General features: G+C 35.9%; 1 protein-coding gene across 9 annotated transcripts in view; it reads left to right on the forward strand.

Moving 5' to 3' along the window:
• Window positions 1–15,366, forward strand: part of BIRC6 (baculoviral IAP repeat containing 6) — a 210,869-nt gene that overhangs the window by 171,498 nt on the left and 24,005 nt on the right. For 8 of the 9 annotated variants that reach the window (XM_040224596.1, XM_040224598.1, XM_040224597.1 and 5 more), the window contains one exon: window positions 15,095–15,240. In XM_040224596.1, the coding sequence (XP_040080530.1) occupies window positions 15,095–15,240 (146 nt within the window). Of the gene's footprint in view, window positions 1–12,263; window positions 12,437–15,094; window positions 15,241–15,366 lie in introns of all 9 variants that reach the window. The other variant, XR_005718377.1, reaches the window with a different exon arrangement.

Below are 15,366 nucleotides of genomic sequence, written 5' to 3' on the forward strand. Positions count from 1 at the left end.
GAGGATTTGAGTCCATTAGGATTCTTGCTGTAATATTGTGGACTTTATAAAGACAGTTAGTTCCTGGGTAGAAATACTTTCTATGATTCAGACGTTTGACTTTATAAAAGCAATAATGTAAATCAGACTTTAAATTCATTATTAACTACATTATTCTGCCTATGTGTTATTATCAGTGACTGCAAATTTATCCCTAGGGATCTCCTTCAAAAAGTGCAAGTGCTATAGTATAAATGGTTTCCTTTGTTAGTATATAAGAATCTGAAGTCTGTAATCCTATGCAGAAATTTCCCAGTACTAATCCTACTGGGTTGTTTTACTGAAGACAGAAAACGATCATCTGTTGGCCTGAAAGAGACTAAGAATCATTAGCAGAGATTCTAAAATCTTCCTCTTTTTTTCCAATTATGGGCCATGCTGGATCTTTGTTCCAGCACAGGCTTTTTCTCTAGGTGTGGTGAGTGGGGCCTACTCTCTAGCTGCGGTGCGCAGGCTTCTCACCGTGGTAGCTTTTCTCCTTACTGAGCATGGGGTCTAGGGCGTGCAGCCTTCAGTAGCTGTGGCACGTGGGCTCCATAGTTGCAGCTTATTTCCTTAAAGCTGTCATCGACCTGAAGTTGTGTGTATGGAGAGAACTTATATGACAGTAAGTAGGCCTTAGATTTAATTTTTCTGGAGCCTTCTATCTGTATTATTTTAGAATTTACTTAAATCTAAAAAGAGTGTCATGTAATAATGGGATTTTTCTTAATCTGATCGAATAAACCAAACCATTTTCATGGTTGAAAATTGAAGGAAATTTTTCTTGGTAGAAATTCTTGTCAGAGCTTCAACATTATGAGGAAGAACTTTCAAATCTTGTACCACCTATGCTTTTGGTACAATCTTTCTTTAGATCAGGTAACTTAATTAAACCAAACATTTAATTAAAGAGGAAATTTCAAATTACTAAAATAGCAGAAGAACCAGTATCAACTGCCAAAAGCAAGTCAGTATCATTTGTCATCATTTGGCAAATGAAAACTGTTAAAGTCAATACACTGAGTTCTTAAAAAGTGTCTGACTCCATTGTCTGGCCTGTTTTCTGTTTTAAGAAAGAAGATTTAGCAAATAAGTAGTTACCAAAGGCTTACTGAGACTTTTCTTTTCATTGGTAAAAGACTCTCATTTCCTCACTCTTGATTCAGTTGACTAATACTGGGTCTAATTGCCACTTAATGTTTTCTCATGCTTTGGGAGACTCTATTAATAGGATATATCTTCCAGTCCTCTAAAAGTAATGGCATTTTGCAAATAAAAACTTAACAAAATTTAAAAGGAATGGGACCCTGTACATTCATGGTCTTAGTCTTCTGCCTTTTGCATGCTAAGTCGCTTCAGTTGTGTCCAGCTTTTTGCAACTCTATGGACTGAACCCTACCAGGCTCCCTGTCCTTGAGATTCTCCAGGCAAGAATACTGTACTGAGTTTGCATGCCCTCCTTCAGGGGATTTTCCCAGCCCAGGGATCAAACTCTCGTCTTTTATGTCTCCTGCATTGGCAGGCAGGTTCTTTACCATTAATGCCACCTGGGAAGCCCTCTTCTGCCTTTTATCTGTATTTAATTGGGAGAAACTAAAGTTAGCAGTTTAGTTAACTGCTGGACATGGAACTGGATATGGAACAACAGACTGGTTCCAAATAGGAAAAGGAGTATGTCAAGGCTGTATATTGTCACCCTACTTATTTAACTTATATGCAGAGTACATCATGAGAAACACTGGGCTGGAAGAAGCACAAGCTGGAATCAAGATTGCTGGGAGAAATATCAATAACCTCAGATATACAGATGACACCACCCTTACGGCAGAAAGTGCAGAGGAACTCAAAAGCCTCTTGATGAAAGTGAAAGAGGAGAGTGAAAAAGTTGGCTTAAAGCTCAACATTCAGAAAATGAAGATCACGGCATCTGGTCCCATCACTTCATGGGAAATAGATGGGGAAATAGTGGAAACAGTGTCAGACTTTTTTGGGGGGGGGTCCAAAATCACTGCAGATGGTGACTGTAGCCATGAAATTAAAAGACGCCTACTCCTTGGAAGGAAAGTTATGACCAACCTAGATAGCATATTGAAAAGCAGAGACATTACTTTGCCAACAAAGGTCCGTCTAGTCAAGGCTATGGTTTTTCCAGTGGTCGTGTTTAGAAGTGAGAGTTGGAATGTGAAGAAAGCTGAGCGCCGAAGAATTGATGCTTTTGAACTGTGGTGTTGGAGAGGACTCTTGAGAGTCCCTTGGACTGCAAGGAGATCCAACCAATCCATCCTAAAGGAGATCAGCCCTGGGATTTCTTTGGAAGGTATGTTGCTAACGCTGAAACTCCAATACTTTGGCCACCTGATACGAAGAGTTGACTCATTGGAAAAGACTCTGATTCTGGGAGGGATTGGGGGCAGGAGGAAAAGGGGACAACAGAGGATGAGATGGCTGGATGGCATCACCGACTCGATGGACGTGAGTTTGAGTGAACCTCGGGAGTTGGTGATGGACAGGGAGGCCTGGCGTGCTGCAATTCATGGGGTCGCAAAGAGTCGAACACGACTGAGTGACTGAACTGAGCTGAACTGAAAGTTAGCAGAAGCCAAGCTAGCCGAGCTTTTGTTTCATATGTGACCACTGTTTAGAGTGGTATTTTGGTTCTCATCCTCACCTTAAGATTTTCACAAAGAATAGCTGGTTCTTAACATGCTTCTCTTTTTATTTTTCACTTTCCTACTCACTAAGATACCCAGTGTCCTCTGGCTGGCTGTGCAGTGAAGCGTTTCATAACTACATCTGTTATGATGTTCCAGGATTTTGTTCTTTTTCTTCAAGGCAGACTTCTTATTTCAGAATACCCTCCTGGGTTATTAAAATTTACATAAAGAAGCAAATGATCCTTTAGTCTTTCATGGGGGCACTTGTACTTTAATAAAGAATAACTCAGGTAATGCTTGAGTGAAGGAATATAGTGGAGATATATTAGTTGGGTTGCCTTCTTTCAAGTGGTCTGCTGAGGAGTAGACTAGGTAGAACCAATACTGCATTACAACCATATTAACAAACTGTCTATGCATCCAAAGGCTTTGGTAAGAATGATTGCTTAGAGGAGAAACTGACTGGCACAGTGGAACAACACCATGCAACTGAATGCCTTTTAAAGCTGTTAGTTCTGTAATTAGGAGTTTTTGCTGTCACATGTAATGGTAAGAATGATTGCTTAGAGGAGAAACTGAGCTGGCACAGTGGAATAACACCAGGCAACTGAATGCCTTTTAAAGCTGTTAGTTCTGTAATTAGGAGTTTTTGCTGTCACATGTAATAATATATGAGATAATTATATATGCATGTAATATACACACAAATACATATATCTGAAAAGTGCCTTCTGACTTTTAGTATTTGAAATAATAGACTATAAGATATGTTTCAGACTTTCTCAATTATAATTACACCTTAATAATAAAATCATCTCTTGTGGGTGAGGATTAGTTTGGTGACTGATAATTATAGTACTCTGATGAGTTTGGTGTAAAGAAGAGCTCTATTCAAGGAATAATTGTACTTCTAGTTTATTATGTTCATCTTTCCTGGCAAGATTAACCTGTTGACATGGCGAAGTGGCAACTAGGAGTAATTTATTGTGATTTAGTCTGTCTTTTAAAAAGTTGTTAAATATTTACTATACCAATTGCTTTAAGAACTTTCTAAAGATGACAATATTTTAATATTCTTTTATTCACAAGTCTATAGTTTTACTGTCTACACCTCTCCTAATAAGTCTTCTCAAGATTCACAATTTGCAGTAACTATATAAAATTAATTTGAATCTAATAGTTAACATAAATAAACTGATTGACATTGCTGTTGCCTGATTATATTAATAAGCATTTGTATTAAGACAAGTCAGAAATAACAGTCCATAGAATTATCCAGGCCAGAACACTGGAGTATGTAGCCTTTCCCCTCTCCAGGGGATCTTCACAGACCAGGGATTGAACCCAGGCCTCCCATGTTGCAGGTAGATTCCTTACCAGCTGAGCCATAAGGGAAGCCCAGGGCCTATCCCTTCTCTAGCAGAACTTCCCGACCCAGGAGTCGAACTGGGGTCTCCTGCATTGTAGGCAGAATCTTTACCAACTGAGCTCTCATGGAAGCCCTTAAATACCCATGGAATTCTCCAGGCCAGAATACTGGAGTGTGTGACCGTCCCCATTTCCAAAGGATCTTCCCAACCCTGGGATCGAACCCAGATTTCATTGCAGGTGGATTCTTTACCAGCTGCACCACAAGGGAAACACAACATTCCTTTAGAAAACACTAAAAACTAGGCAAAGTGTATTACTTGAATATAGATATGTTTTACATTCAGCAATTTGCATCTTTTGTCTAAAACAGACAAGATTTAGATAGTTAATTATAAGGATCTTTTCAGCAATTCATTTTTTCTGAATATATAATAACATGTTTTGTACACCTGTTTTAGACTGTTTTGAAAACAATTGTTCTATAAGCGTAAATGTAATATTCTATTTTGGCCATTTTCTAACTTCATCTCTTATTTAAAATTTAAACAAATTGGAACTTTTCAGGATGCCATCATAAGGAAATTTTGCACTTTTTTCTTATTCAATTGAAATTTTTTATAATAATTTGAACAAAAATGGGAAAGTGGTTGACTTAAATATTGGTTATAATTAATTTCATTTGCCTCAATAACATTAAGTAGTTTTCAGTTCAGTTGCTCAGTCATGTCTGATCCTTTGTGGCCCCATGGACTGCAGCACGCCAGGCCTCCCTGTCCACCAACTCCCAGAGCTTGCTCAAACTAATGTCCATTGAGTCGGTGAGGCCATCCAACCATTTTATGCTCTGTCATCCTTTCTCCTCCTGCCTTCAATCTTTTCAAGCATCAGGATCTTTTCCAGTGAGTCATTTCTTCCCATTAGGTGGCCAGAGTATTGGAGTTTTAGCTTCAGCATCAGCCCTTCCAATGAATATTCAGGGCTGATTTCCATTGGGATTGACTGGTGGATCTCCCTGAGGTCTAAGGATTCTCAAGAGTGTTCTCCAACACCGCAGTACAAAAGCATCAATTCTTTGGCACTCAGCTTTCTTTATAGTCCAGCTCTGACATCCATACATGACTACTGGAAAAACCATAGCTTTGACTAGACTGACCTTTGTTGACAAGGTAATGTCTCTGCTTTTTAATACTCTATCTAGGTTGATCATAGCTTTTCTTCCAAGGAGCAAGTGTCTTAATTTCATGGCTGCAGTCACCATCTCCAGTGATTTTGGAGCCCAAAACAATAAACTGCCGCTGTTTCCCCATCTGTTTGTCATGAAGTGATGGGACTGGATGCCATGATCTTAGTTTCCTGAATGCTGAGTTTTAATCAAATGTTTTCACTCTCCTCTTTCATTTTCATCAAGAGACTCTTTAGCTCTTCTTTGCTTTCTTCCACAAGGGTGGTGTCATCTGCATATCTGAGGTTATTGATATTTCTCCCTGCAGTCTTGATTCCAGCTTGTGCTTCATCCAGCCTGGCTTTTCTCATGATGTACTCTGCATATAAGTTAAATAAGCAGGGTGACAATATGTAGCCTTAACATGCTCCTTTCTTGATTTGAAACCAGTCTGTTGTTCCATGTCCAGTTCTAACTGTTGCTTCTTGAACTGCATCCAGATTTCTCAGGAGGTGGGTCAGGTGGTCTGGTATTCCATCTCTTTCAGAATTTTCCACAGTTTGCTGTGATCCACACAGTCAAAGGCTTTGGTGTAGTCAAAGGGAGAAGTAGATGTTTTTCTAGAACTCTCTTGCTTTCTTGATGATCTAGTGGATGTTGGCAATTTGATCTCTGGTTCCTCTGCCTTTTCTAAATCCAGCTTGAATATCTGAAAATTCATACTTCATATACTGTTGAAGCCTGGCTTGTAGAATTTTGAGCATTACTTTGCTAGCGTATTAGGTAAGTGCAATTATGCGGTAGTTTGAGCATTCTTTTGTATTGCCTTTTTTGGGGATTGGAATGAAAACTGACCTTTTCCAATCCTGTGGCCACTGCTAAATTTTTCAAACTTGTTGGCATATTGAGTGCAGCACTTTCACAGCATCATCTTTAAGGATTTGAAATAGATCAACTGGATTTCCATCACCTCTACTAGGGTTGTTTATAGTGATGCTTCCTAAGGCCCACTTGACTTCACATTCCAAGCTGTCTGGCTCTAGGTGGGTGATCACACCATCGTGGTTATCTGGTTCATGAAGATCTTTCATGTATAGTTCTTCTGTGTATTCTTGCCACCTCTTAATATCTTCTGCTTCTGTTAGGTACATACCATTTCTATCGTTTATTGAGCCCATCTTTGCATGAAATGTTCCCTTGGTATCTCTAATTTTCTTGAAGAGATCTCTGGTCTTTCCCATTCTATTGTTTTCGTCTGTTTTTTACATTGATAACTGAGGAAGGCTCTCTTTTCTCTCCTTGCATTTCTTTGTAACTCTGCATTCAGATGGGTATATCTTTCCTTTTCTCCTTTGCCTTAAGCTTCTCCTGTTTTCTCAGCTATTTGTAAGGCCTCCTCAGATAACCATTTTGCCTTTTTATATTTCTTTTTCTTGGGGATGGTCTTGATTACTCCTTCCTGTACAGTGTCACAAACCTTTGTCCATAGTTCTTCAGGGACTCTAACAGATCTAATTGCTTGAATCTGTTTGTCACTTTTACTGTATAATTGAAGGGATTTGATTTAGGTCATACCTGAATGGTCTAGTGGTTTTCCCTACTTTCTACAATCTAAGTCTGAATTGGCAATAAGGAGTTCATGATCTGAGCCACAGTCAGCTCCCAGTCTTGTTTTTGCTGACTGTATAGGGCTTCTCCATCTTTGGCTGCAAAGAATATAGTCAGTCTGATTTTCGTATTGATCATCTGTTGAAGTCCTTGTAGAGATTCGTCTTGTGTTGTTAAAAGAGGGTGTTCACAATGACCAGTACGTTCTCTTGGCAAAACTCTGTTAGCCTTTACCCAGTTTCATTTTGTATTCCAAGGCCATATTTGCCTGTTATTGCAGTTATCTCTTGACTTGCTACTTTTGGATTCCTGTTTCCTATAATGGAAGGGCATCTCTTTTGGGTGTTAGTGCTAGAAGGTCTTGTAGGTCTTCATAGATCTGTTCAACTTCATCTTCTTCAGCATTACTGGAGCATTAAGTAGTTTATTTACTTTTATTTGAGAAATATCTCAAAAGCCACCTCTTATTAATCACTTCAATAAAAAGATCAAAGGACTTCCATAATAAAAACAGTCGTTGGCTTGTCTTCTGCTGTAATAAACATTTATGAAGAACAAAAAGTTATACATTTGTCATAAAGGATAAGTAGAATTCGTTATCCAGCATAGTTTCTGAAAACTTGATAATCATAAATGTTCCATTTTTCAGGTGCCCTCAGTATAGCAATATTAACACTTTTCTTTCATGCCTAATGCAGAGAAAATTTACCAGGTTTTCATTTATTTTATGCAAAAAGTCTAAATTTCTGTTTTTTTCTTTAGTTTTATAATTCAATGATTTTTGTGTTTAATACTTTTAATTTTTAGGTCTACAGGCAGTGGAAGAAGTAGTTCCCTCGGGGCAAACAGAAAGAGAGGCAATGTGGGGGAGGCATGTGAGAGTACCAGCATGTACAAGAATAGGGCAGAAAGGATGTTTAAAGGCATAATCTATGTTAGATATGTGGCAAATACACCCTGGGATTAGTTGTTTATTATACATAAGATCAAGGTCACTATCACTTAAATTTTATGAAAGTTATGAGAGATCAAAATCTGGTGAAAATGAATTTTCATACCTGTCAGATTAATGACTTAGGTAGATGTATTGCCTGAATTCCTTTTGTTCAGCCAGTTTGAAATAATGTGATTAGTGTAGTATTTCTGTTCTAGCCTGTGTGCTTTTATTAATTTCCCTTCTTTCTAGACAATAAGCCAAACAGTTTTAAATTGTGGGTAGTTATAATAAATATATAGTATCAAATAGTTATATAAAAAATGCAAGGAAGTAATATTGCAATATAACTTTTGTTAGGATATACAGGTTCAACAATTCATAGATGTATATTATTAAGTTTTTCTGCTCTGTGTGATTAGGCAAGAGATTATTCTTATTTGATAGGGAGGGAAACTATCACTTAAAGTTTAACATTTAAAAATTATTATTATTAGGCAATAAATCTCGGATTTAGCCACCCCAGTTTCCTGGTGCCTGTAGTGTTTGTTATCAAAAACTGTATTTGTGAAGAAAGCAAATTGATTGATCTGTAGTCCAGATACTTCTATTTTTATATACTGCTGGTACCTTTTACCAAAATTTTTCATTGATCATTTAGGTTTCATGCTTGTATAACAGCTAGACTTGAGCCTTCGCTGGTTCCTGGAAAACACTTAGATCAAGTATGAAAATACAGCTTATTCTGTTATTTAAGCGATTAACAGAAACAAATTAAAAATTATAAATTGATATAATACTCCTACCTCAGTAATATAACATATGAAATGATTATTCCTTATAAGATTGCATTAGATAAGCTTTATGTTTCTCATCAGTTTTCATTATATTCTATCAAAATCTCAAGCAATCTTAATAACTAAATTTGAAGTCCCTTGGTAAGTAGATTTAGTTTGGAACAAATCTGGGCACATCACGATAAGTAACCTGTTCCATGGTATCTGTGATTTTTAGAGCTGTAAGGGATGCTGTTTAGAGTTCATATGGTTCAAATTCCCTTTTTTATAAAAGACGAAAATAAGGCCCATAAATATTGTGATTTGTTCCACGTTCTCTGATGCTTAGTAGTAGAGCTATGATTAGACCTCAAGTTTCCTAATGTCCCACTCAGGTATAGTGAAAAAGTGAAAGAATTAGTCGCTTAGTTGTGTTTGACTCTTTGTGATCCCATGGACTGTAGTCCACCAGGCTCCTCTGTCCATGGGATTCTCCAGGCAAGAATACTGGAGTGGGTAGCTGTTCCCTTCTCCAGGATATCTTCCCAACGCAGGGATCAAACCTGGGTCTCCTGCATTGCAGGCAGATTCTTTACCATCTGAGCCACCAGGGAAGCAATCAGGTATATTTATTTTCTAAATTGAACTTCCAAAGAGCAGTTTGACTCATATATCAGTGAATAATTAGAAATGGGAGATGGGAACTTGTTTCTGATTTGGAAATTTAGAATACATAAATTTTTTAAATATTGACAATTTAGTAAAATTTTTTAATTGAAAATTTTTCTTTTGGTAATTTAAAAAAGTTTATACAATAATACAGATTCTGCAGAATTTTTTTTTGATATTTTGCTCTTCATTCTAAAGAATTTTTAAGTTAGCCCTATAATAAGATATTAAAAGGCAGCATATTTTATTAAAGGTGCATAGCCATTTGATTAAGCCTAAGGAATAATTATTACCAGATTACCAAGGTTCACTAAGTAAGATAAACTGTTTTTTAGTCTGTAGATCATGAACTGGTAGCATCTTAATGTACTTATCACTTAAATGAAGAATAAGTCAACTTTACCCATTCAATTTTTTTGTTTTTTTTGCTTAAAAGAAATAAAACCTTTTCTATGAAAATGTCTTAGTTACTGCTGTATGTATTAATACTTTTCCTCTACTGTTTTTTTCCAAATTGATTTGGTATCTGCTTGCATAAACGAGGGTGGTGTGTTGGAGATAAAATTATTTTCTCAGACTTCCTTGGCAGTCCAGTGGTTAATGGATTCAATTCCTAGTCTAGGAAGATTCCATGTGTTCCAAGGGGCAGCTACGCCTGTGTCCCACAGCTGCTGAGCTTGCGTTCTAGAGCTTGGGCAACAGGAGAATCCAACCACAATGAGAGTGGCCCCTGATCGCCACAACAAGTGAAAGCGCACATACAATAATAAAGACCCAGTGCAGCCATAAATAAATAAATAAATATTTGAAAAAATCACTTTCTCTGTTGCTAAAGAAACCTCTTCCTACCCTCCAACACATCCTATTTTCCACCTCCTAAATTTTTGTTATTATGTTAATATGTCTTTACTTTTTAGATTCTTGAAAAAGAAAGAACTTGAAAGCAATTCTGTTACCTCCATTAATAAAGGGATTTGTGGCATATGACTTCTCATATATTACATATGAGTTATGTAATACTTTAAATCTTAACATAGCCGTTGCAACCTCTGTTATCTCAAAATGAAGTCATAGTATAGCCATAGTTATTTGGTTTCACTTTTGAATAAGTGTGACACTTCAATAGTCCCCTTGGAGCAGGAGCAAAGGAAAATATTTTGTCCTTGATCTGTGCAGACTTTTCCTGCTATACTCCAGTAGGCAAATAATCATATTTTGTATATTTAGTATTTAACAGTTTCACCAAAAATTTGAAAAAAGGACTTTCTGTCAGTCAAATAATCTTTCTTTTTTAATTTATTTTTTATTGAAAATAATCATTTTACAGAATTTTGCCTCTTTCTGTCAAAGCTTTTATTCCTCCTCAGGCCTAACTAGCCGAATAGTAAGCATAAAACAAAAGACTCAGTTTGAGCATGAGCGAGAACAAGGATAAGAAGAGTCAGTCAAATAATCTTAATTGCTAATAAGAACGTGACACAAATGACTCTGTTGAATGTCAGGTGTTCTTGACGTTGAACTTCTCTTTAACAGCATGAAAGTAAGCAGCTTTGACTCTCTTGGCTTTCCAAAGTGTCTTCTGGGGCAAAGTTCATTCAGTTGTTTTAAAAGAACTGAATTCTCTGGTGGAAATCCCCAATTCCTTTTCATCCACAATTAATTGATTTACTTCTTAGAAGGCATCAAACTAATTTTAATTCCTTTAAGTTATTTCCTCTAATGCTTTGATTGAGAAAGAAATTTCAGTTCCAGTCCTCCTACTTTTGTTTTTGTTGGAAAACCATTTCCTGTGTCTTCTTTTTCCTCTGTCAAACCTACCTACAAAATAAAAAAGACCTGATTTCTTAGCCAAAAAGCACTTGTTGCAAATATATATATATATAATTTAAGTTTCTTTTAGTGATTAAACTTAAAGTGGTTCATCAACCTTTTTTCCTTGGTGATGGAGACAGCAGTGCCAACCCAGGTTTTAGTGTCTCTTCTTAGCCTCACTTGGATTGTCCCCTGGTGGTGCATATCACTTGTGGCGACTCCATATCACAGCAGCACACAGTATCATTATTTGTCCTGTGATGTTTAGTCTGACCTAAAATTTATTATATTTTTATCTAATCTGGAAGTCAAGGTTTTATCAAAGGCTTCTCATACCGCTGTTTTAAGTAGTCACTTCTCTCCTACTGCTCATTTATGCTTTAGTTAAGACAGAGATTTTATTTTCTACTTCCAGTGTAACCTAAAACTATTACTTCCATTTGGAAAGAATTTAAAAATAAAAGGGAATCTAGAATTAAAAACTAAGATTTAAAAAATATGGAAAGCAGTCATCTTACAAAGGTCTTTATCCAGTTTAGTGGTGCATTTCAAAAATTATTTTCATGTTGTCTGTAGACATAAGCAAATAATTCTCCACAGTAATATTTTAAAAAATCTTTCTGCTTTTATTTATTTACTTTAAACTATAATTCTTGGCAAAGGATTTTAGAACTGTGGACTATGATATAACACATTGTTTTAAGGTAAATGTAGAAGTTTTAATCTCTTCCAGTTTTAGAATCTTCCTCTAAGATGCTAATTCTTAATACTTTTGAATCTGGACATTTCAGCATATGGTGTCCTGATTACTTCTTCAATGTGACTCTGCTTTTTAAATATTTATTTCAATAGTGTGATAGTTGTGACTTCAAAATTAGGAGTGCAGGGGATTGAAATGGTCTTTCCTAATGTTCAACCAAGAAAATAGCTATTTTAAGCTGTTTTCATTTTATGTATTATAAGAGAATGTAATTCTGATATTTTGTAGCCTTACAAATATCTAGCTTAATTTGGGTAGTAGTATTTGCAGAGGCAGTCCAATATAACTGAATGATGAGTTTTGGGGGTTATTTTTTTTTGTTTGCACAAGAAAGATTTGCCCATTTTGCTCACATCCTAGTGTAGACTATATGTCACATAGCCAAAATTTGCTTAATTTCTTAGCTGTTTAGTTGGAATTCACAGCATAGTGGAAAATGTTTGCAGATAATTCTTGCAATAGTAGAAACTTCAGTTGATTCCTCGTATTTCTTCAGGGCAGTGATCACAACCAGATTCAACGTATGCACAAAGCAGCGGATACCATGGTAGCGGCCGTCGCTGATTGCTTTTACCATGTTGGATCCATTGTCAGTCTCAGAGACCTACTTCCAGCTAGGTGCCTTGAACTCAAATAGCTTTTCACACAGACTTCAGGATGTGAGCTAAGGTATGGCCTTTTTTCATGAGCTGGGCCTACATATGGGTTGACAGTAACCTGCAACTTTTATAGAAAAGAAACTACTGTCTGTAGTTTAATGTCAGACAATGACTAGTTGTAGTCATCATTAGGCAGGTAGTTTGTGTTCCTCATATATTCACCTTTTGAAGTTTATTCTTTTTCTCCTGTATGTTTTTGTCAAAAAGACTATCCAGATAAAAAAAATTTCATTAGATCCTGCAGTAAAGGTCTAATTATGTCTGCTTTATGATTCAGCCTTTATCTCCATGATGTATATGATTATTTCTTTCATGTATTTGGTATAAAAAATATGATTTTTAAGACTTCTGTGGTCTTTTGCACTATTTTTAAAATATTGTCCAAATTTTCATCTTATTTGTACTATTTTAAAGAGATTTTTCCTACTAATCATCTTTTAAATACTAGAGTTAGGTAGTTGGTATTCATGAATAGGGCTTGAAATTTAGAATCAGTTTTCCAAGGGTAACTTGCTCTAAATTGCATTGATGCAGTTTACTCTCCATGCCAGAGGTTCTTGTTTCTTCAAGGAGAAAGTACCTTAATTCTGGAAAAATGAGCTTCACTCCTGTAATCTTCCTTCTCTGCTTGTCAAGATGCATTTCTTTAAGTGAAATCTTTATTGAGAGTCTAATGGATGGACTGACTGATGATAGGTTTAGGAAACCATCTTTATTTTATTATAGCTATAACCACAACTCTTATGTTTTCTTGAACTACTTACTATTGTTTTCATATTGTTCAATGGCCCTTCTACTTATGAATTTTTTAGGCCCCAGGAAGAGAATCATTTACAGTTGAAGAGAAAAAAAAGTCTATAAATTCAGAGGGGGTCCTGTCAATCAGCTTATGTGCTTTTCTTGACTCTCAGTGTTTCACACAGATTGTGAACAGCTATTGATAAATGCAGAAGTTGAGAAACTGTTTGAGCTTGTCTACCAGAATCATTTTATTAAAAAAAATTTTGGACTCATTATTAGTCTCTAGTTCCAGCTTTACTTCATAGCTGTAAGATGCAGTATCTTATTTAACTGTAGCAGTAAAGTGTCTGTTTCACTCTTAAAACATTCATTCACTGTATTCTCCATATATATATGTATATATATGTAGATATATATGTGTATATATATGTATGTGTGCTAACATATATGATCATATACACATTTACACACAGAAGTTGATGACGAAAACGATATATAATATATACAACTCTACCAAGCAGTTTCTGAGTAGCAAAGGAGAGTTGGTTGACCGTGTGTTCTCTGTGACTCCTATACATCAGGGAGGACAGGAGGAGAACACGGGAGGAAAGGCAATAAACCAGTGGCACATTATGGTTCTTAAGCCAGATCATCTTGCCAGGTGAGATAGTATATGCCTTGTGGTTAAAAGTAGCTGTGGATACTAGTTTTTTCACACAGTGTGGAGATCAGTTCCAAACTCATACATGACACTAAACCCATTTACCTTTGTTATCCACCTCAGTGGCTCCTCTTAATTTACATCTTATTATCTACCTAGAGTTAAGCACAGAATTGCTTCTGAACAGATTTTTGTCTTTGTGATAAAGAACAGTTCATTTGGACATAGATTGCTTAATATTATTTTGTTAAGGACTCTTCTACCTTCTGTTAATCTTTTTTGAAGTTCTTTAAGGCTCCATGCCCACTTTGTTAAATGTTATTTTAATATAATAGCCACATCCTTTTGTTAGTAGGTGTACAACCTAGAAATATAAGTGATACATAGTCTAGATCATACCTTAGCATAAATATTTTATATACATTTATTTATATGTGATTATAGTTTGTTTTAATTTACAAGTAATTAACAAAGATGTAGTCTTAGTATCTAAGTAGTGGTGTAATGATGATTTGAATAAAATATTCTGACAGTTGAAAGAAAAAGGAAATTGATTTAGTTGCTGTTTTTAGTGAACCTTGTTAATAAAATACTACAGCATTCTTCTAGAAAATTTAAGTTGAGTATATATTAGACCCTGAATAGGAAGCAACAGAAGGATAGCTTTTAAATGATTATGCTCTAAAACTTAGTGTTTAAAGAAAGATTCAGTGTATAGGAGGACATATGAATTGAGTTACTTAGTAGTGAACCTACACTTTATTCTGGAATATGTCTCCCCCCATCTTGGAACTTAATATACTCTTAAGTGAAATACAAATAGTAGTAAAATGAAAAACTACCTATGGATCTTTGGTTCCCAGGTCTTAGAAGACAGGGGATCTGTTAACTTTTAGATACAGAAGTGATGTCTCTACTTCTAGGTATATAGTTTCAGTAAATGTGTTTGTAAAGATATTAATTAAAGGACATAACCAGTAACGGGGTCTTTTATAGTATGATATTTCTACAGTGTTTAACTTGTGTCTGTGTTTGCATATGAAGAGACAGCCTACCCGAAACTTCAGTTATTGTGCTAGGCATCATCCTGTGACTTCAAAATGAATCTAATTTGAACCACTCCTGGTATATACCATGTGTATATCGAATGAAATGCACAATATCTTATTGATTTTTAACCACTGTTACTTATGGAAGTATTTATTTTTCAAGACTAAAATCTTAATTTTCCTTGCATTTCTTTCCATATTAAAAAAACTTTTTCAGATCTAAAAGGGAAAGTGTTAAAACAGGAGTAAAACCAGATGCATCTGATCAAGAGCCAGAAGGCCTTACTCTTTTGGTGCCAGACATTCAGAAGACTGCTGAGATCGTTTATGCAGCCACTACCAGTTTGCGGCAAGCAAATCAAGGTACAGCACTAGTCCCTTTCTGCTACATTTCTTTAGATACAAAGATGTTTTATTTACTTACTGAAAACTGCATTCTCTTCCCTCTGTTAATGGTTTTCCAGCAAATTATTTACCTAAAGATTCTGC

The sequence above is a fragment of the Oryx dammah genome, unplaced genomic scaffold (genome assembly GCF_014754425.2).
Source record: "Oryx dammah isolate SB20612 unplaced genomic scaffold, SCBI_Odam_1.1 HiC_scaffold_25, whole genome shotgun sequence".
Classification (NCBI taxonomy): Eukaryota; Metazoa; Chordata; class Mammalia; order Artiodactyla; family Bovidae; genus Oryx; species Oryx dammah.